At 43.3% G+C, this 23,770-nt stretch overlaps 1 protein-coding gene across 1 annotated transcript; it reads left to right on the forward strand.

Annotated features, from left to right (window-relative positions):
• Positions 1-3,509: 3,509 nt before the first annotated feature.
• Positions 3,510-23,751, forward strand: AGXT2 (alanine--glyoxylate aminotransferase 2). The gene is made up of 14 exons (XM_084278246.1): positions 3,510-3,576; positions 4,914-4,999; positions 5,486-5,670; positions 5,957-6,080; positions 7,205-7,299; positions 8,381-8,474; positions 9,550-9,643; positions 16,265-16,365; positions 17,436-17,528; positions 19,071-19,203; positions 19,830-19,918; positions 21,403-21,552; positions 21,903-22,001; positions 23,482-23,751. Exons 1-14 carry the CDS (start codon positions 3,522-3,524, stop codon positions 23,590-23,592), a joined length of 1,509 nt encoding a protein of 502 aa, XP_084134372.1. The 5' UTR covers positions 3,510-3,521; the 3' UTR covers positions 23,593-23,751.
• The last annotated feature ends 19 nt before the right edge of the window (positions 23,752-23,770 follow it).

The following is a 23,770-nucleotide window of genomic DNA, read 5'->3' on the forward strand; positions in this document are numbered from 1 at the left end:
TTAGTAAATGGTCTCTTGGCATTTCTGGGCATTGTTTAGTTTGTATCTGTGACTATGTTAACATTTTCCTTAATCAGAAAGTCCCTGTCTTGGTGATAAACTTGGAAAATTACCAAGTCAGGCTTAAAATAGGTCTCTCACATTTAAGAGAAACTAATGTATCTGTCAAATGTAATTTAAAATAAATAAATAAATAAATAAACTGAATTAGTTGTGTAGCCTCTTGCAGCACTGTTAGGCTAAAAGCTGAGGTGCATAGACAACTTAGGTGTAAGGAAGTCTTTTTTTGCATCTTCCTGTTTTATTTTTGGAAGGTTTATTATCCTATTCTATTTTGTGATCCTGCTTGTCTTGGACATTGTCTTTGACTTTTTTTTTTTTCCTGGACAATGCTGCTTCTGGGTCTGTTTTTGTGAGCTGCTGACTACTTTCCCGTTGTTTTGACATCAGTAATGGAAAGATTTCACCTGAATTTCCTACAAAGTCTGCAATGGTCAGTTTTACAGACATGTAGCAGTGAGAAGAATTTTTAAAGGATGCTGGAAATCTTTGTAGAAGCCACTTGTAGAAAACATCCCTTCAGTAGGACAGAAAATTATACATGTCTAGGAAGGGGCAGACTTTTCTACATGTGGAATACATGCAGAACTATAATGATGTCAAAACCTACTTTTTAATATTCCTAATGCTGTAGACTACTCTTAATTCTCATCCCTATATCCTTCATTCCAAAAGGAAGAAGAGACTACTGCTCAGTTATACTCAGAAAGAGTTCCTGGGTTGCTTTAGTGTTAATTTGTTTAAAATTATTTTTTAAAAATCTGACTACAAATACAATTTATCATCTGGAAAAACACAACCATATATGCATTATATTGCTCAGACATGCTCAGAGATATTCAGCGTTCTCTGGGCTTCTGAAATTTTTATGTTGTGCTTCATACATACTTTTTTTTTTTGACACTGTGTAAAATACAACAACACTGGGGGTGCTGGTCTAAAAAAGTATTACCCAGAAAAAAAAAAAGATGTCAGCAGTTATTAATGAATTGTATTTCCCCAAATTTCTGCCATGCCATTAAGTGCAGGAAAAGTCTCTGAAACTTCCTTGCCTTTAATTGTGCCAGCAGGTCTCTCAACGAAATGCATTTATAAATCAAATTGCGTGTTCTGAATAATATGCAGTATAAACAATATACTTGCCAGCAGAGGAAAAGCTGATCCAATATTTAAAGCAAATGTATTTCCATTTGCATAAACCATTTCATTGCTAGCCTTGCAATACAAGGTAGGCATTTTTTCATTACAGTTCAGGATTTGTATGCAATCTGTAGTATCCAAGTTATTATAGTGTCATTACTGTAGCAACAGAATGACTTGAAGCACAATTATTCTGTAAACCAGATCCAAATGTTTTGTAAATTTCTAAAATTTAAGAAATTATATAAAGGTGATTTCATATGCAGATGTACATTTGTTGGAGAATACTGGTATAAAAAAGTTGCTCAGGAATTCTTCATTGTTTCTAAGTGTATTTGAAGGAAAATGCATTAAAATGTATTTTTTAAGTTCTTAATATTGAAAATGCTGGCTTTAATAAATCTGTTAGCAATTTCACATGTAAGATCAATATTGTTACTGAAGTCTGTAGCTTTCTGATGGATTTTTCGATCTTTAGTCATTGTAAAATCTCTTTGCAATGGTGTTCGCATTTCAATTTAATAAAACCTCTTTAAAAACAAAACAAAACACACATTCTACCTTTCTTCATGAAATATAACAATTCCAGTATAGAATATCTAACAAGAAAAAGCAAAGGCCTGACATCCAGCACAGGGTCTGACTGTTGTGTGTGTGGAAGCCCCATGATGAATGCATTTAACCCATTTTGCATGCAATTGAATCAGTTAACAGAGATATCAGGTCACAAGTGCTATGCTTGTGCTTCTTTCTGGCTGTGTTAATGAAAATTGTCACTGAAATTCAGGGACTTCAGGTTAGCAAAAGTAAAATTTGATCGAGAAAAGTAAAGCATTTGGGAGTCCTAAGCTACGTAAGCACTGCCATGGTTAGTAGGAAGTACAAATCTCTGATCGGTTGCAGCAAGATCAGGCAGTTTTCCTGGAAAACTTGGGCTGCCCCTCAGGGTAGGTGAAACAGGTAGTCAGTCTATTGCCCTGTAGACAGCTAGGGTCACCGAAATCATGCAGAAACATCTTTTGCTGTCAACTGTCTAGTTACAGTGTTTGCCAACTACCAGTCTAGGGAACACTATCACATATCTTTAGTACCAGGAACTGGAAGGTAATGGAGGAAGGCAATACACACCTTCCTGCTTTTCCTGTTCTTGTAGGAGGTTGTGCTAGTTGATGAGAAAGCAAAAAAAAAAAGAATGAAAAGTGTCATCAATTGTCCCTCTCCTTACACCTTTCAGTTTCTCATCACCCAGCTGTACTTAAAGATAACTCATCTTCCTGTGGGTCTTTTTTTCCTAATGTGGCTCTGGTTTGGTGCTCTACCTCATGCCTGATGCTGTCTGGGCCAAGCAGAGGCTGCATCTGCACATCAGGAGCGTGCTGCTGCGTGAGGGCAGCCCGTGCTCACACAAGCTGTTACCACTCTGTAACATACCCCCTCACCAACACTTTTTGATTAGTGCACAGAAAACAGCTCAGGATGGGGCAGAATTGGACTATCATGGAGTCACAGAATCACAGAATCTCCTGAGCTGGAAGGTACCCCTAAGGATCATCGAGCCCAACTCCTGGCTCTGCACAGGGACAGCCAAGTCAGAGCATGGGGCTGAGCACATCATCCAGATGCTTCTTGAACTCGGCCAAGCTCAGTGCTGTCACCACTTCCCTGGGGAGCCTGTGCCAGTGCACAATCACCCTCTCAGTAAATAACCTCTTACTAATATCCAGCCTAAACCTCCCCATGTCTCAGCTTCATGCTGTTCCCCTAGGTTCTACCACTGGTCACCAAAGAGAGGAGATCGGCGCCTGCCCCTTCACTCCCCCTCGTCAGAAAGGTATAGACCGTGGTAAGGTCTCCCTTCAGCCTCCTCTTCTTCAGGCTGAACAAACCAACACCTTTCCTCTAAGACTTCCCCTCCAGACCCTTCCCCATCCTCATTACCCTCCTCTGGACACTCCCCAGCAGTTCCATGTCCCTCTTGTACCGTGGCACCCAGAACTGCACACACAGTACTCGAGGCGAGGCCGCCCCAGCGCAGTGCAGAGCAGGACAGGCCCCTGCCTGGCTCGGCCGGCCTTGCCGTGCTTGACGCACCCCAGGATACGGCTGGGCCCCATAGCTGCCCGGACACAATCCCGGCCCCGCTACTGCGCCTCCGTCCAGCGGCCAGCCGCGGAACGCCGCCCAACTCCCGCGCCGACCGCCCCCCAGGCCGCAGCCACAGCCGCTCCCGCGGGCACGTGCCGCCGGGCCCCGCGAGGGCGGGGCGGGCGAGGGGCGGGGCTGCGCCTCAGCCGACTGGCGCTGCCGAAGTAGCGGGCGGCATGGCGCGGGGGCTCGGGACGCTGCTGCGGGGTTGCGGCCGCCGGCTCGGCGGCGGTAAGGGAGCGGCGCGATCGAGGGAGGCGGCTCGGCTGTGGCGGAGCTGCCATCCGAGTTCCGGCGGGACGGGGCAGTCGCGGTTGCCCGGGCGGTGAGGGGCTGAGGTGGCACCACCGGGTCTGGCGGAGCTGCCGCCTGGGACCGGGAAGGCCGGGGGTGGGTGTCAGCCCCCCCCTCCCTGCACGGCCGCTCTCACGGGGGTGATTGCAGCACCCCCTTTGTAGGCGGGAGGGGAAAGAAGCGCCTTCGGTGTGGCTGTAGATCCCCTTGAGAGAGGTCCGGCGGCAGGGCTTCGCTAACTTCGGGGATTTAATTAGTGTTTGTGGGACTGGACTCTTGCAGGCGGCTAATTCATCGGTGCTGGTAGCTCATTAGTGGTTGCCAGGGAAGTCACAATGTAGGTAACTCACTTCAGGAAACTTTTTTTTTCTTCATTTATGCTTTTACGTGATTTAGAGCTCGTTTAAAACCTTGGGCATTTAAAAATACATGTGTTGTTCTCAGCAGATAGGGATGCAGAAGGAGAATGTATTTAAATGGCAGCTTTTTCTGATACCTGCTTAATTACGTTTTCAGCTAAATGAAAAGTAGGGCAGGGCAATGTTTTTTAGGATTTGGGAAAGAGAGGCCAAGATGGCAGAGTTGTCAAGTCCCTGAGCACACCTTGCCTGCCCTGAGCAGCCTCAGCCAGGCCCTCCACCTGTGTCCACTGCCCGGGAGCCTTGTTTCCAGCTCAGTCCTGAGCCTTCAGTCCCTGTCTCAGCTGTGCCATGGGCACAGCCTTGCCACCGGTCTAGCTTCTGACACCTCCTGGGTGGACCTTGGACCTTTGTTGTAGCCTTGTCTCCAGCCCTGTGTCTGGCCCCATTTGCTGCTGCTCCTGACTGGGCAGCTGGACCTGGACCCGATTCACCTCCTCCACTTACGTGGGGCAGTCCTAGTGGGCTTTGCCCACCTTGTTTGGGTCTGCTGGGATTGCACCCTGGCCCCTGAGAGCACTGCCTGTGCTGCAGTCACCCTGGGCTCCCAGCTCACTCCCATGTAGATGATTCTTGCTCCTGCTGCTCTCAGATAAGAATTTGTATTGTGTTTTTAAAGCCTTTTTCTGTCCATGCAGTGAAGCACTTTTTAAACTTGATTTTTTTGAAATTCTACGTATATTTTGCCTTTACAAAGGTGGTATTTAATTATTCCCTCCCCCAACCCCCCAAAAATCTCAGGCAATAAAAAAATCTTGCTTTGATTGTAGCTTGTGTTCTCTGAACAAGCTTATTGAGAAACTCCTTTCAGATGTGCACTTTGATAAGTTTTTGATAATTCTTACTATTTTGTAGTTGCCTTTAGGCAGCAGAAATGGAAAAGCTCTGTCCCCATGCAAGCAAAAATGCCTCCTTGCGATTTTGTACCTGAAAAATACGAAGTAAGTCATACATGCTACAGTGAATTTATGTAAGACTCCATTATTCACAGATGCACAGAGTTGTAGGGGTTGGAAGGGACCTCCAGAGATCATCGAGTCCAACCCCCCAATTACTAGATTTGAGGGGTAGTCTCATCTGCTATAAATAGTGAATGCATTAAATATTATTATAATATTTGCTTGTTTGGGAAAAAGAAACCGTTCTATCGGCAACCTGGATGTAACCTATAGATGTGCCTGATTGATAGTTCTGTAACTTACGATTAAATTGCTGATTTGAAAAACTCTATGGAAGAGTTAAGCATTTTTCAAAAGCTGAGTTTCAGAGGTCTGTAGAACCCTCTGTGTGCCAAAGTTTGTTAAAATCTCAGTTCTGTGAACAGCTGCTGTAGACAGCTGTGTGATCTGTGTGATGCACTACAGCTCCTTTGGTCTGGAAGTTCAGAAAGCATAAACAAATGATAACTTTTTTTTTATTCCACTCAGTCCTATCCATATGAACGTATGCAGAAGATTCGTGAACAAAATGTTTCTCCTTCACTGCGAATGTATTACAAAAAGCCATTGTTGCTGCATCAAGGACATATGCAGTGGTTGTTTGATTATGAGGGACGAAGATACCTCGATCTCTTTGCTGGAATTGTCACTGTCAGTGTTGGTCACTGTCACCCGTAAGTTGATTACTGTTTGATTTGTGCTGAAAGAAATACCCACATTGCTTTTGGTCTTCATTAACCCACGGCACTGTGAGCCTATAACCAGAGTATAATTCACTAAATTTTTATGTATCACTTATATTGAGGTCAATTTCTACTAGATTTTGAGGAATTAATTCTACTTGTTCATCTCTCTGGGAAATGGTGCATTTTCACAATTAATAGTGGATGGGTGTGTGCATGTAGGAGTGCACATGTGTGTAGAACTGAATCCCTTTGTCTCTTCTTGTGCTTCATGCAGGAAGGTAACTATGGCTACCCAGAGACAGCTTGCTCGCCTGTGGCATACCACTAACATCTACATGCACCCATCGATCCAGGAGTATGCTGAAAAGCTAACTTCTCTTTTTCCAGATCCACTTAAGGTACTTTGCTTCTGACAGGAGCACTGTGATGAAAGGCATGCCTGTTGATAAGAAATATTTCATATTAAAAATACTTATTAAATAAATGAGAACTGCAATATCTGTGGATACAAAACCTGTGTGGGGACTACAGGCTGTCAAATAAAGAGAGCCTGATGACCCTCGAGGCCTTTTCTTTACACCTGGATGTAAACAAGCATAGTATCCCAAGCTCCTGTTTTGTTTGTTCTCTCCCTCCAGTTATCACTGTGAAGGGACAATGCGAGCTTAAAAATTATTGAAGTAATAAAGATGATCTTAATTATTCTTATATTTAGCTAGTTTTAATTTGCTTGATCTCATGAAAATTGACAGTGAAAGGTATTTGATAGCACCTTGCATAGTGAGCTTTACTGACATTTAAATAATTAAACCACATAAATACTGTGTTTCATATGCCCAGAAACAGTGAGAAAAATACTGGTTTTGTTTCCAGGTAAAACAAACATGACAAAATGAACTTGGGCTAGCAGAAAGCTGTGAAGCTATCACAATTGTAAACATGGAAGGAGAGTGAAAAATAATTAAATGTAAACTGTCTGCATACTTTAAGCAGTGGAGAATCTCAATCAGTTCTGAAAATTAAAAGCGGTAACACTAGAATTTGAGCTGTGTACCAATCTCAGAACTTGTATTCAGGATATCTCCTTAATCCTCATTGCTCTTAGTAGGCAACCTCTGCTTACCTTTTCTGTTACACTGTTGTGTGTGTCACTCCTAGTAACTAACGTGCAGGGACACTGTGCAGCCCTTTTTACCTGTGTGCAGGTTATATCTATTCCGCCCATCATGCTCGGTTTGATACAGATGCTCATTTTTCTTTGAAAAACTACTCCATCTTAGGAAAACTTGAAGATTTCTGATCTTAGGGTTTTTTCTGTACTATTCCTAAGTAGATCAGGATGATCTTAGTTTAGTTCTCTGTAGCCTGTGGGCAACACTAAGTTTATTGCAGTGAACTCACCTTGTGGCAGTGCTTGGTTATAGCTCATGATGTTATTGAGTGATGTGGTTTGATGCTGAGTAATAAAGTGGTGGTTGTGTGGTGGTTGGGCACTGTACTGATCCTGAACATTCTTCTACAGGTAGTTTATCTTACCAACAGTGGATCAGAAGCCAACGATTTGGCTATGTTCATGGCAAGGCTATATACACGTAACTTCGACATCATCTGTTTCAGGTAACGGTGACATTTCTTTACAAATCTCACCTCTGTGTATAATCAGTGTCTATATGCCTAAACCAAGAAATAATAACTCTTTAACCCCAGATCTCCTGAAGGGACCATTATAAAATTACTTTATTTGACAAACACTACATGCAATTACTGCTTTTGTTACTTGGGAAAGGGTCTAGTCTCTTTGTTTAGGGTGTGCTTTGTTAGACCTTCACTCAGTGCCAGACCAGACTTCAGCAATGGCTACCTTCTTCCTTCATTGTCCCCCTGCAGTGCACCCCTTTGCTGGGGTACAAAGGTACCTCTGGAATAGCGGTGCAGTGAACTGCAGCAGGGAACTGGTGTGGCTGAAAGCTAACCTGCAGAAGCACTTTTTTTTTGTTGTTTTATTTGCTTTGCTGCCTTATTTTTTGGCAAAATCCCTGAACCATAGTTCACTGCACAGATACACAAACAGCTATTCTGGCTTAATGACAGAGCTGGTGCAGGGTTGAGTGCTGTCCAAGCACCAGTGTAAGCAGTTCTCTTTACTGTGCATCCCAGGCAGCCTCAAATTTTAGAATAAAAGGCCTTACTATGAAGAGTTCTATTTTTCTCATCTTTTATTCACCAGGATGTTGGGAACCCACCTACCTTGTATGCTCTCATTAATGATTTTTTTGATTTGTGTATAAAACTGGCAGCAGACCACCATCTAGTTTAATGATTGGCAGCATCTCTTTTGGAGAGAGACAGCAGTTCCCAGGATTCAAAGAACAGCGGTATTTACTCTTGTAGGGCTCAGGTGCGCAGCAGACCTATGTGAGGCACTGTCTGAATGGCTGTTTGTTCCAGTCATTGTTCTCCTCTCCTTGCAAACATTACCTTGCAATTTTAACATTTGAAATTTCAGGAAAACAATGCAGATGGGCAGTCATGGATCTTCCAAAACCAAAGAAAAATACAGCAGTAGGAATCTTCTTTTGGCTGTAACAATGCACATTTTCCCCAATAATATGTAGCTTAGAAGCATGACTTCTCAGAACTAATATTGCTTCTGTTCTTGGAAATGAGTGATGTTCATGTGCTTTGTTTGTTTGCACAGAGGAGCATACCATGGAGGCAGCCCTTACACACTGGGACTGACATCTATTGGTCCTTATAAGCATGGTGTTGCCAATGGCTTTGGCTGTTCAACAGTGAGATTTTTATATTTTTATTTAGTAATCTGTGTAACTAACAGTTTATTTTAATATTTCAACAATTAGTGCATGTCCTGTCCTCAGAGTGCTTTATGGTCACTAACTAAAGTGCAGTGTAGCTGTTCCGGCTCTGTAAGCACAACAGCCAGAGTACCCATTCCTTCTCCCTGTAATTCGTTACGCTAATTTGGAGTTGGGACAGCCATGACCTGAGTGGTCATGATTTACAGACCTTTAGTCATGCTTGGTGCTTGCATCATCATCTATGTAAGGTGCAAAATAATAATGCTCAGAACCCCTTTTCCCAAGATTGTTTTGGCAAATCTGTGCAAAGCTGCTTTCAGCTGCTCTGAAGTAGGTCCTCCTTTGGAATAACAAAAACCTTCATTTCAGCAAGACAGGAGACATATCTGTTACAGAGATCATTGGGCCTAAATGGCAATACGTTATCTTCCTGCCCTTGAGCAGATGGGAATGACTTTCTGGCTGCTAGAAGCTGGCATTGGCTACTCTGATCAGTACTGGTGATTGCAACAGCACTGGCTATAGAAGGTCTTCTTTACAGCAGCCTCCAACCTTGCTTAATAAAGGAGTTGCCTGAAGCCATGGTGGTATTTCATGAGAAAATCAGGATTAGAAAGATGGAGTTCCCAGTTTCAAGTCTGTAATTACTCTAGTATATCTGCCTGCTTCCCTGTATTTTTCAGGTTTTCTATCATACTTTGGATTATTGAAGTATTACCAGCAACACTAAAAATGTTGCTATTAATCTTAGATAACCAAAACTGCTGATTAACTTAAAGAAAAAAAAACAAAGGAGGTCATGAATTGAGAGACTTGCTGGAATAGTCTTAACTTCTTGATTCAAATAAGTCTCTGTTCTGCCATTTCTTGAGGGGGAAGCTTGATGTTATTCCACAAGTATTCTTCAGACAAATTGCTTGAACTGGGCATGCACTTCGACTCTAACAGACTTTCTAAAGTTTTTTTCATTAATCACCATTAAGTCTGATCAAAACATCTCTCAGAAATGTGTCATGAAATCTGTAGCTATTTCTTTTATGTTTGACAGACAATGTTACCAGATGTTTTTCGTGGTCCTTGGGGAGGCAGCCATTGTAGAGATTCTCCAGTGCAAACCGTTCGAAAATGCAGCTGTTCTGAAGGTTGGTCCATGGCAAAAAGTATTTGGTTTTTAGAGTAAAGAATATTAGAGGACTGTGGAAATAGGTTGTATTTACCTCCTCAAGATGTAGCCCCAGCTGGCAACTAAATACTGTATGGCCACTTGCTCACTCCTCTCCCCAAGTGGAGTGTGACGGAGGATCAGAATAAAAAGGTAAAACTTGTGGGTTGGGATAAAGACAGTTTACTGAACAGCAAAGGGAGAAATACAATTTGCTCACTGCTGGGAACCTGATGTCCAGCCTGTCTTTGAGCAGCGATTCTTTCTCCCTGAGCAGCTTCTTCCTCCTCCCTTTTATGTACTGGGCATGGCATCATATGGTATCAAATACCTCTTTGGCTAGTTTGGGACAGCTATCTGGCTGTGTCCCCTTCCAGTTTCTTGTGAAAATTAACTCAGTCCCAGCTGAAAACCAGGATATTATCCAACCCTTGTTCTATACTGTCTGTGTCATGCTCAGATCCTACGCTATCCAGTTAATCACCACCACTCTTCCTGTCTTTGAGATATATATAGAGATATATATTAGAGAGATATATACACACACACACACTCACGTGGAGGTATCACTCCCTTAGTCTGTGGGCCACCCCTCAGGAATGTCTGTTGAGTTCATGCAGCTTGTGACGTTGGTTTCTGCATCCAGAGCTCAGGGCTGGTGTATCCAGCATGGTATGTGCCCATGGTCTGCAGGGTGAAAATGTCCATTTTGAGGAAGTTGCTGGGCACCAGTTGCTGAAGTCAGTTCTAGTTCCACCACTGCTGCACTCTGTTTGGTTCCATCACAGTTCATCCTTCATTAACTGGTATTATTCTTACTGTAATACCATCAATATGGCACAAGCAATTGTAGTAGTGATGACATACAGTGGCAGGGCTATTTAGCAGTTAACATCATACAATTTAATTACTGGCTGCTCTCACCCAGACCCAAATTTCTGCATCAGATTCCCCCATCCTTCTGCATCACCCAGCAAGTGCACCCAGGTCCTTGAGCAGAAGCAGTCCCATGGATGGGTTTGCCATTGCCTGAGGCAGGGATAACCCAGACTGTCTTCCCCAACATGTTCTTCATGTGCACTACAAGAACTTTGTCCCCTTCCACAGTACATGGAAGTTTTGACTGGGCAGGGCCAGGTCAATTGGCAGACCCCCTGGAGCTAACTAACCAGGTGGCCTTTGCTGAATGTGTACCCCAGTGTTTGAAGGTCCCACCACCCGTTGCTCTCGGTGGAGTCTTTAGCAGACCGTTGTGTCATTGGTTTTCCCAGAGGCTGGTGCATGACAGGGGATGTGAAACACCCTCTCAGTGCCATGCTCTTTGGCCCAGGTGTCAGAAATGAGCCCTGTCATCTGACTCAGTTCTTTTGGGGGTGCAGTGTCACCATGGGACCTATTCTCGAGACACAGGATGGTGCCTGGGCAGTGGCATGGGGCACAGAATACATTTCCACCCATCTGGTAGTTGCTTCCACCATGATGAGCACACAGTACTTACCTTGGTGGGTTTGTGGGGTGTGATGTAATCCATCTGCCAGGCCTTTCTGCATTTCTACTACAACCATTGTCCTTTGTACCAGAGAGCCTTGCTTGATTATAGCACATGAATTTCACATTCATGGATGACCTGTGAGATAGCATCTGTGGTCAAGTCCACCCCTCAGTAATGAGCCCATCTATTTCTTGCATCTCTTCCTTGATGACATGAGGTGTCATGGACCCAACAAGCTATGAATAATTCACCCTTATGCTGCAGCCCAGATCTATCTGAGGCCCTTCAGTCTGAGCAGCCTGATCCACATGCTGGTTATTCTGACATTCCTCAGTCACCCAGATCTTCGGTACATGGGAATTTACATTTTACAACCAGGTTCTCCAGCTGGGCAGCAGTATCTTGCCACTGGAGCAGCCCAGGTCATTTGCCTCTGCGCTGCCAGCTGCTCGGCTGCCATTGCTGCAACCACCCCACAGGGCACTGGCCACCATCTGTGGCTCAGTACAGGGGTCAGACATCGGCCCCTTTTTTCATTCAGCATCATCTAGAGCCAGCTGGATGGCTTTCACCTCTGCAACGGGCTCCATCTCCAAGTTTTGCACTTGTCTAGGGCTCCACACAGCAGCCTTTTGCCTCCAATGCTTTCCCACAGTGTGACAACAACCCATCAGTGAACAGGGCATGTGGCTTCTCAGCTTCTGGCAGCTGATGGTATGACAGAGCCTCTTCAGCATGTGACACCTCCTCCTCCTCTGGTCACATTCTGGAATCTTCACCTTCTGGGAAGTCCACTTCCAGAATTCCTGTGTGATTGGGATTTCCATTTCCAGCCCACCATGTCATCAGTGTGACCCCCTTACTCTGTGTGTGGAGGAGACCTCCCTTAGAACACCCACTCCAGCACTGGCAGTCAGGGTGCCAGGAGGAGCTGGGCTTCAGTACCAGTCACTTCTGAAGCGACCCAAACCTCTTCATGTGCTGCCAATAAATATCTCTCTTTCACTTGGAGTGTAGCAGCACTTTGATCCTTGGTACCCCGACTCCAAAACCCCAGGGGTCGACCTGGTGGTTTCTGCCAGAGACCCCAGGTAGGGCCATTCTCCCTGGCTGTGGTGTAACACGTTTGTCACCTCCAGTCCTGCCCAGACTGGCCCAAGGGCTCCTGTGTGGGCTGCTGCCTGCTTGATTTGTTCAAAGGCTTCTTGTTGCTATGGGCCCATTTGAAGTTGTTCTTCTTCCAGGTCACCTGATAGAGAGGGCTTGCAGTCAGACTGTAGTTTGGAATATGCATCATCCAAAACCCCACACCACCTCAGAAAGCTCCTGTTTCCCTTTCTGCTAGTCAGTGCAGACGTGGCTGCTGTTTTGCTGATTGCATCCACTGGCATCTAATGACATCCATCTTGCCATTTTATTCCTAAAATCTGGATCTCCTGGGCAGGTCCCTTGACTTTACTTCAGTTTATGGCAAAAGCAGCTTTCAGAAGGATTTGGATCATTTTCTTCCCCTTCTCAGAAACCTGTTGCTGAGTTGCTCCATACAATAATGTCATCAGTCTACTGCTGGTGCTCCAGAGCTTTGCCCTGTTCCAGTGCAGTCTGGATCAGTCCATGGCAAATGATGGGGCTGTTTCCACTCCTGGGGAGTCCATTCCAGGTGTATGGGGCTCCCCTCCAAGTGAAAGCCAACTGTGGCCTGCACTCTGCTGGCAAAGGGATGGAGAAGAACGTTTGTGGCATCCGTTGTGGCATGAAGCTTGGCTGCCTTTGACTCCAGTTCATGCTGAAGTTCCAGCACCTCTGACACAACAGCACTCAGTGGCAGCATGACTTTGTTCAGACCACCACAGTCTCTTCTCTGTCTGCACCCTCCATTAGACTTTGGCACTGGCCATATGGGACTGTTAAAGGGTGAGCAGGTTCTGCTGACCACTCCCTGACTTTCCAGCTGATGATTCAGCTTCTGGATGGTGATCAGGGAGTCTTGGTGTGATATAGTTGCTGGTGCATCCTGTGTAGCAATCGGCATCTGTTCTCTGACCCTCAGCAACCCCACAATAGAAGGGTCCTCTGAGAGACTGAGCAAAGACAGTTGTTCAGTTTTCTCCATCTTTAAGGCAGCTGTGCCAAAAGCCCATCAGTACCCTCTTGTAGCTTAATGTACCCCTGCCTATATGGTCAAAGTAGATTTTCTATCCCACTTCCTCATGTCCTTTCTGTGTCCATGCAAGTAAAACCACAGAATGCCTTGTGGTGTGTGCCCTCTACACCCTCTCTCTTGAGCAGAGGAACACTTACTCCTAATAGATGAGATACAGGTGGGGAACAGGACATGCTCTCTTCACATTGCTGGACCTCCTGGTACAGCTTCTCCACAGCTGACATGAGGGAGGAAGAGACACTTTCTTCGTATTGCTGGAGTTGACCAGACACTTCATCCATTGTTGGTATCTCTTTGTCTTCCCTGTCCATTACTGCCAGTGAGTTGGCATACACCACATGGGTTGGGTGCACTGGACTTCATCAAGACCTGTGGGTACCTGCATGTTGCCCAGATCATAATAAACCATCTCCCTCGCGGTTAGTTCCCTCTGGTATTGAGCAGCTCTTTCCATGGTGGTCCACTTCCCTTGGCCACATACAGCGTCTTCACTGAAGATTTCCCTTTCCCTCATGTGTGACAGAAGTTACCTCCAGGGGCTGAGGGCTTATGTCTTTTTCCCAATCACCTTGTTGGTGCCCCCTTACGTCGACAGGGATCCCAGCCGCTTGGCCTCCCTACTCTCTAATTCCAGGCTACTGGAGCAGTTATCCCAGTGTCAGAGCAGCCAGATGTGTGCTTACCTGGATGACAGCTGAAGTATTTTCATGTATCTCACAGCACATTCAGGGTCAGGGATCAGGGGATTACCTCTGTTTCTGCCTCTTCCCCCTGTTCTCATGATGATCTGTGTTCGTCATCATCCTTCACTCAGTGGACTGACTTCCTTGTGTACAGGCACGTGTTGATTCTCTGGTTCAGCTGCAGTGCCTGTCTCGGGGGCTGGAGTAGTCACAGTGCCTGTTGGCCTATTGTTCTATGTTCCCTCTCCTGCCACTGAGAGTGCTGCCTAATACTGAGCAGTGTACTGGCCAGGGCCCAGCACAGAGTGGCAAGTTGTGCCTCTTGGGAATAGCCACAGCATTTTCCTTTCAAATATTCTATCCCTTTATCAGGGTCCTGTATTTGTTGGGGAGTGAAGTTCCAAACCACTGGAGGTCTCTAGATAGCTGCCTATATTCTCCTACATGTCATGCCACCCATGGCTGTCCAGCCTTGGGACAGATCTCTGGGTGCTATTCTTGAAGTTTTTGTAACCCTAAACAAGACTTGGAACACAATCAGGAGACATAGAAGTAAAAGCATGCTAGTGTGAACATCTTAAAGATGTTTTAAGTTCTCAAATGCTACTGTAACCAGCCTGAAGGAAAAAAGAGGAGGTGAAATAGCAGAAGAAGGACATCCCCTTTGTCTTCCCCATAGGTTGGGTGCCATTTTTAATCAGTTCAAAGAGATGTTGTCTGAGGCACAGACATGATTGTCCCTGATTACTGCAGAGGGGTTGGACTAGATGACCTCTAAAAGTCCCTTCCAATCTTACACATTCTATGATTCTATGACTGCAGTGCTGCATCCAGATACCAGCTTAACCTCATGACCATTGATGACATTATACTGTAGGTCAGTATTACACGGTACAGCCAAATGAGAATCCAGACCCCTCTCCCAGAGGAGATACACAGTGCTGCAGGGTTCACACAGCACATCCATGTGTACAAACACAATACCACTGGGACCACTGGGATCAGCAACTATATAATATATAAATAAATGCATATAACCAATGTCCTTTAACACACTCTGGTCAGATCTGTTGTCACAACCCTCCGTGACCCACATTGGGCACCAAAAAGGACTGTGGTGGCTCAGCCCCAGCCAGCAGCTGAGCACCACAGGGACACTCCCTCACACTTCGCCCTCAGTGGGAGGAGAATCAGAAGAAAATGGCAAAACTCATGGGCTGAGATAAGGAGAGTTCACTGGCACAGCAATGGGAGAGGGTAATACAAGCAGTGGTTCTGATAGGAGGGTATACAAAGCAGGTGGTGCACAATGCAGTTTGCTCACTGTCCTGAATCCCAGCGCTTCTCTGGTGTCTGGTCCTGGAGCATTGACCCCTCCTCACAGGCCAGTTTCTGTAACCCCACCCCTCCTCCCGCTCCCCACACCCCCCCACCCCCCATGCCCATATGCTGAACATGATTCATATGGTATGGAATGTCCCTTTGCTTAATTTGGGACAGCTGTCCTGGCTGTGTCCCCTCTCAGCTTCTTATAAAAATTAACTCTCCTCGCTGAAAACCAGGACGTAAGAAAGGTAGACCTCTGTTAGGATTGGCATGGGTAACCAAAGAAAGTACTGCAGAGAATGTCAGGGGCCTGCTTCCCACTGAGAAAAAATTTGGGCAGGTGACATCTTGTATTCCTAGATTTTTTACTAAAAATCCAGCCCTTGTTTCCAGCATTTGTCATGATCAAGTCTGGAATCCGTGGAACCCAGTTTAGCACATCTAGAAGAACAGGAATGTTGATTGGTGTTTTCTGCAGTTCCTGAAATTTCGACTGCTCTCCAGGTTGGGGTTTTTTTTTTTTTGAATAATATGAACAGTAAGGACAACCTCAAAGACAAAAATTCTTGTATGAGGCAAAACATTCCATACACGACACAGTATGGAATCTCCTCTCCTGCTAACAACAGTTACAGTAATTTATTCCTGCTGTTTCAGCAGGACACTCCTTCTAGTATTTTAATTTGCGTGCAAACATAACAATGTTTTCTTTGTCTTGCTGTTTTGGAATTTTTTGGCATTCCTTAGAGCACAAATGACTTAAGAGAAAACAAGGGACTTTCTCCTTTAATCTTTAGCCTTTTATTGTGTATTTGACATGTGATATTTACCATGCAGTCAGATAATACTGGCTGCTTAGATGTGTAATGCCATGTTGGAAAGTTAGTTTTATGTCTTACTAAGTAAATTCCTTTTAACTGTTTCCCCTGTGAACAGGTGTATGTTCTGCAAAGGACCAGTACATTGAACAGTTCAAGGACACTCTGAATACCTCGGTCCCAAAATCAATAGCTGGATTTATTGCTGAACCAATTCAAGTAGGTGGTTGGCCATTTCTCTGTTGTGATAGCACAAATAGTGTGAAACACTGAAATCTGATACTCTTTAGCTACATCCTGAGCAAAGACTTTGCTGATTTTTATTCTTTTTAATGCCTTAAACACCTCAAATATTTGAAAAATAGGTGCACTGTCCTAAAATTTCAGCTTTTGTCACTGATTTCAATGGAGCTAGAATTTTGCTCATGAAGTTAAACAGAGAATTGTAATGAAACATACACATTCTTTCTGCATTTAAATGGCAAATATAATGCATGCTATTGTCCAGTTTCTAATACCTTCTTCCAAATTTCATATTGCTTTTCTCTTTACTATTATCACCGCTGTCTAATCCAATCCCCCTTCCACATCTTCCCAGCCATGTTGTCCACCTGTTTTAGCAGCTCTCCACCAAGTGGTGGTCACAGGATTTGTTCTCTTGGTGCTTCACCCTATTTTCACAACTGCTGTATCACTGATTCTTAAATAGGGAGAATATATCCTGGCAACAGGCAATATGAGGGGGGAAAAAAGTGAAAATTGTGACCACAAATGAAACTGGAGCTGTTCTCTGGTTTTGCTCTCTTCTAAGCCTTTACATACCTAAGCCTAAGAAGCTGTTGCAGCCCACATGTAGTGTGGAATTTATGATCAAAATTAAAACTGGCAAGGTGAACAGAAATTGAGGAAAGTGTTTTAAACAAATCTACCAAAGAAGGAACAAATTCTCTGGTTAATTTTGACATTAAATACAGTTTGTGGCTTTCTCAGTGTACACTGAGGTACTTGTTTTGGAATTAACTCTGTCTTACAGTGATCCTGTTTACAATATAGCCTCACAGGCTTTTATACCACCACAACTAACAAAACAGCCAGCTGCTCTGTGGAATGGGAACAAGTGACCTGAGCAGGAACTTTCTGAAGCAGTTTCAGTGCTGAAGACAGAAACTTAGGACAACAGTCTTATTAATACCTGAGGGCTGCTGGTATTTTTTTTCTTATTGTAGGATATTCTGGAACTCCTTTTTCCTTGTCTGTTCCTGAAGACATTGTCTTTTTTGTCTTGGCAGGGTGTTAATGGAGCTGTTCAGTATCCAAGAAGTTTCTTGAAGGAAGCTTATCAGCTAGTACGGGAAAGAGGGGGTGTTTGTATTGCAGATGAAGTGAGTTTTGGGTATTTTTACATAAGAGATCTAGACTTTGGTGTATCTTTGAAAGTCATCTTAAAAGAATCCAAATGAAGACGAACTGGAATCCTGGAAATAATCTGATTGGAATGTTATATACTCCATAGCTTAAGTTTTATGCAGTCCATCTTTCCAAGCATAGGACCCCGTCGGTTTTTACTGCCTTTATTCTGCCATGTGGTATTCTGATTTTAGGCACAGCTAATGTTAGTAGCACTCTTCAATCCTTACCTTTTGGGACCAGTAAATTTACACAAATATGCAACTAATAAATGCCTACTGTGATGTGGCATGTGTCACAATAACACTTTCTCTTATGAGTGTTAGCATACATAACCTCCAGAAGGGAGTTGTTTGCTGTACTTCACAAATACATTTTATAAACAGAATTTGCTTAACTTTTTTAAAAAAATTTTACTATTTTAAAATACTAGCAAGTCTTCAAAAGTGACAGTGATACATACCTCAAGCAGTGTGGTAGTAGAAACCAGCAATCATGGGGTTGCTTTTGAAATGTGGTAAGCAACTGCATTTCCTTTGCATTTTGAAATCATAAAATCATGGAATGGTTTGGGTTGGAAGAGACCTTAAAGATCATAAAGTTCCAACCCCCCTGCCATGGGCAGGGACACCTCTCACTAGACCGGGCTTTCCAATGCCCTATCCAACCCGGCCTTGAATCCTGACAGGGAGGGGGCAGCCACAGCTTCTCTGGGCAGCCTGTGCCAGGCTCTCACCACCCTTATAGTGAAGAATTCCTTCCTAATACCCAATCTAAATCTACTCCCTTCCAATTAAAAACCATTTCCCCCTTGCCCTATCACTCCATGCCCTTCTAAAAGTCCCTCCCCAGATTCCTTGTGGGCCCCCTTCATCTACTGGAAGGCCACTGTAAGGTCTCCCCTGAGCCGTCTCTTATTAAGGCTGAACTCTCACACTGTCTTCAAGGGAGAGGTGCTCCAGCACTCCGGTCATCTTTGTGGCCTCCTCTGGACCTGTCCCAACAGTTCCATGTCCTTCTTATGCTGGGGACTCCAGAACTGGACTCAGCACTCCAGGTGGGGTCTCACAAGAGCGGGGTAGAGAGGCTGAACCACCTCTCTCGACCTGCTGGCCACGCTCCTTTTGATGCAGCCCAGGATGCGACTGGCCTTCTGGGCTGTGAGTGCACATTGTCTGCTCATGTAGAGCTTCTCATCCACTTCAGCCCCATGTCCTTCTCTGCAGGGCTGCTGTCACTTCATCTCCCAGCCTGTATTGATGATGAGGATTGCAAAATGGAAATGGAATCTGCAACTTAATTGTGCATTCCACCATGCCTAAGATGTGGTGACATGTTCTCTCTTTCATATGTGAAAGAAAAACCCAGTTACAATAAATACTATTTTGTGCAAAGCCATCTGAATACATATTCTCATAGAAGTTAACTCCAGGTGTAGTTGCCATTTAATGCAAATCAGTAATGATGGAAAAGAACAAGAAAGTGATGAGGATTTCTCTGTGATTTTCTTTTAAAAGGTACAAACAGGATTTGGAAGGACAGGCAGCCATTTCTGGGGATTTCAAACACATGAGATAGTCCCTGACATTGTTACTTTGGCAAAAGGAATTGGTAATGGCTTTCCAATGGCAGCTGTTGTTACAACAAAAGGTAAGTGTTCTGCACTGCTACAATTTAAAATAGAGTAATGAAAAGATATGCTGAACAACAGTTACTTACTGGAAAGGTTGTGTTCAGCCAGCTGAGCTTTATTACTAATCTTCATCTCGTTCTGTCTTTTGACAAAGGAATTCTCATTCCTTGCTCATTTTATGAAGTTCTGTGCTGTACCTGTGCAAAGTTTTATTCAAATGGGGATGCAGGGATGACCTTGTGGCGTCCTCAGTAGAGACAGTAAGAGATCCCGGAAATCCTCACTGGATTCATCGTTTCCTTATCAATTTACTGCGGGTATATAAGGCAGCATGGTAGTCAACTACTTCACTTGTACTAATGACTTGCTGAATCTAGTGAAGAAACTTTGTGGATGTTAGTTCAAGGGGACAACTGACACCATACATTTTTAACATCTGCTTGACACTGTAGTTCTTTGAAGAAGTCATGTTTTGCACAGACTACTTTCAGGAAAAAAATGAAATCTTCCATTTGTGCTGTCTCTAGTAGAATAAGGGTTGAAGCACAGCAATTTAACTTGGCAGGTGAGTTAAAGCCAGTAAGTACTGTTGCCAAACATAAGGTAACTGTAAGAGTAATCAATGTTGTTCTTTTTCTTTTAGAGATTGCAAGTTCCTTGGCTCAAAACCTTCACTTTAATACATTTGGAGGAAGCCCTTTGGCCTGCGTAGTTGGAGCTGCAGTTCTTGATGTAGGGAGAACATTATGTGTATATGTGTTCCACATTCTTTCTTGTTAAAAAGATGAAAAATGTTTACTTTTTTTATTAAGTTATATGTGGATGGTTCTTTAAATAACTTAATGAAATGCATAAAGACATGCATGTCATGCATATGTAGCCAACATGCCCTATGTCTAAGAAAAATACCTGATTAGTTTCATTGCCAAATTTTCATCCATCTAACAAGGAGTCCTCTAGTTACGTTTTTTAGAATAATCTTTTTTTTGGTCTCCCTTGCATTCTTTACTTTGTTAATAAAAATGTAGGAAAGCACTTTCTCAAAGGCTTGAGTAACTCTTTCACAGGACTACACAAATCCTCAGCTAAAGCACATGTATTCTTTGGCACACATGCTTAACAAAATTGTTTTAACCCCACAGCTTTTACCTTGTGCCTAAAAAAACGTAACAACCAGATTGTTAAAAATATTACAGGTCAAAATTCCTTTTGAAGAAAAAAAAATCCCTCATGAGAAAGACTACAGAAAAATTTGCAGCATATTTCTCTCAGCACAAAATCAGTTGCTAGTTATATTGTCTTGATCATGTACAGACAAATGTATCATTTGTCCTTCAATTTCACTCCATTACAGCAAACACTGTTTCTGTTCATGTTAGCTTTTTAGGCTATTTTATAAGATGGTAGATCACATAAATAAATAGACCTTGAAAAAGCAGTTCGCCAGTAAGAAAGTATGAACCCATGTTTTGGGTTGGGTTTTTTTTTTGACTCTGAAGTAATTTGTAGCCTGGATCTGAAGAATCCAAGGAAGTTGCCAGAGTCAGGAAGAATAAGGGGAGGGTAGGGATAGGGAGGTGGGGCGGAGAAGGAAGGAGAGAGGGAATAAAAAGGAGAAACACCCTCTTAAACTTCTGTAATTGTATTGTTGCTTTTTTCATGTGAAATACTAAGTTCGTAAAATGGTTTGTGTGTGTCAGTTCTGATAGCTGGCCGACTTTGATTGAGAAGAGCAGAGTAAGGAACAAAAAAAAAAAGATGGTAATTAAAAAGCATGTTGTTGATGAATCTAATTAAAGCACTGAAGTTGTTCCCTAGAAGACTGCCTAGTACACATAGGTATGCATTGTCAAATTACATTCTTGCATGATACTGAGAAAGAATTAGAAAAACTTCTTGTAAGATACTGAAAATAATCCTGCTGGTCAGGTATTTTTCGGTTATGACTACATGAAAGCATGAATTACTGGATTATGTTTGTGGAATAAGAAGCAAAAATGTGAAAAAATCCACTGCAGTTTCAAAATACTATGTTCAATTGCATGATTGTCATTAGAGGATTGTAAGAGAAGAAAAATGTAAGGATTGTAGTAGTGAAGGAACATGGTCTGCAAGGAATTGAGATAAATATAACACGTCATCAAACTAAATGGGGATTGACTGACTGTATTGGAAGCTTTTGCTGCAGCACTGTCATAGTACATCATTTTAACCAGGCTATTGAAGAAGACGGCCTGCAGAAAAACAGTGAGGACGTGGGAACGTACATGCTGCTGGAGCTGGCTAAGCTGCGGGATGAGTTCGAGATTGTCGGAGATGTCCGTGGGAAGGGACTTATGATTGGAGTAGAAATGGTGACAGATAAGGTTAGTGATTACTTTATTCCTGTTCATCTACAGTGCATTGAAAGCTTTATCACATTCTATTGCAGTTGAAATGACAGATTTTCTATGAAAAACAGCTAGTGAAGTGAGAAAACATTGCTTTGGCTAAAAATGAGCCAGAACATTCCAGTATTTCAAATATTTCACAAGCTTTGAGTAAACAGTTAATTTGTGTACCTTAATTGCATAAACTCATCTTGGAAAGAAACTTACCTTATGCAGTTAATGTTTTCAGCCAGAGAAAGGGGTGGGGATTATTGGAGAGACTGAAGTATACATCTTTTTCAAAGAACTGATTTAGAATATCCAAGTTTAATGTTCACTTTCTTTAGGATAGTCGCCAGCCTCTTCCAGCTGAAGAAATCAATCAGATCTGGGAGGACTGTAAAGACATGGGGGTTCTGATCGGCAGAGGAGGACTCTACAGTCAGGTACCAAACCTCTGGTTATACATAGAGCTTATTTTCCCTTCTGGTGACCTACATCCCATTCCCTAAATGGGAATCTTCCCCTCAATTAATTTTGGCTTAGTAAAATAAACTAGAAGACATATACTCTTAAGAACTATCTCTGTTTAATTTTGCTTATTTTCTAAATAAAGCAACACCTATTTAGTTCTTTTCAAGTGTGCTGAACTAGTTTTAAGCATGGAGTTTCCCTTTAGAGGGACAGCTTCCCCTGGAAAAACAATGTACCATAGTCTCTGTACATTAGAAGAAATCAGCAATGTTCAGGCCTGCTAAGCCTTTATGGCTGTTCAGGTTATCAGATGACAGAACAGATTTGGTCTTGCTCATTCTTTCAGACCTGGTAACATGCTACCAGTGTGGTAATAAATAAAGTTGTTAAAATAGAGTTCAGCAGCACAGCTCAGAAATGAGGATGGCGTGTGAATGGGGATCAGCCCACACCAGCTGAAGCTACACCACGCTGTACCCAGGGCACCAAGTGACCAGGTGTTCACAGTGTGTGAGTCAACAGCAGAGAAGTGCGACAGGGCTGGTCAGGGTTGTGAAGCCTCTGACACAGAAGAAACAGCAGGAGATAATGGGTGGCTGAAGTAAATAGGATGCTGCATCTGTTACCTCACCAGTTCTCCCACAAGTCACAGACTAATAGCTCAGAGCCCAGTAGAATCTGGTTCTGGCCACAAGAGTGTTGTTTATCTTTGAGTTTATCTGTGAGTTTCTGTTTAGTGGCTGGGTGCTGCAGGTGGGAAAAACCATTATTCCCCTCTTGCTGCATAAAGTCTGGGACAGGAAGACACAAAACATTAAAGAGTCTTAAGGCAGGTAAATACTTTTGCTAACATTGTAATTTAGATCAAACATTGGGTTGAACAACCCAAATTCCTGACAGGTTAAACTGTACATATATCCCTTCCTGATCAACATGCATTCGGTTTATAGTACCCTACCCAAAAGTTAGCATTTGGCGATTCCTTGATAATACAAACCTTTAAAAAACACTGAAAAAGCAAACCAGCTGACATAGTGCTGAGGCTACCACTCTCAATACATACTACTTTTCCCTGTGGCAAAGCTAGTAGAAATGAAAATACACTTACGTCGCTGTTCTCAGTACAAACCATCCAAGGTTTTATGCTTGTTTTATCTGCGACAACAGAGCTGTGAACATCACCTCCCCTAGTCAGGGCTTTCTTGGAGGCAGCTGCTTTGTCACAAGAGTGGAGGGGGTAAGTTGCATGCAGTCAAGCCCCAGATTGCTCCCCTTTAGACTGCATTTATCAGAATCCTCAGTCCCTGCTCTGGTGATCTCCTATATATTATTTTCCATGCTTCAATTAGGTTTTTTGGGGCAGAAGGTGATACCTGATCTAGATGGGCTGCTTGTAACTGTATTCTTCCCATACAATTTTAAGGAGGGTGTTTTTTTTTTCTTTCTCCTCAGACATTTAGAATTAAACCTCCTATGTGCATTACTAAAAAGGATGTCGACTTTGCTGTGGAAGTATTTCACTCTGCCTTACAGAGACACATGGAAAGAGCAGCTGCAAAATAGACTTGTTTTGGAAAACTCCTGATACTTGCCACACAGACTCTGCACTGATCTGCACTGGAGAAGAAAATTGTGTGAAGATGAAACACTTGTTCAGTATCACAGGAGCAGTCTAACAGATCCAGAGTTTAATAAAGAATATTCTCTAATCTGACCTGGAAAGATACAGTTAAGTTCTGCA

This window comes from Gallinula chloropus (assembly GCF_964237585.1).
Source record: "Gallinula chloropus genome assembly, chromosome: Z".
Lineage (NCBI taxonomy): Eukaryota > Metazoa > Chordata > Aves > Gruiformes > Rallidae > Gallinula > Gallinula chloropus.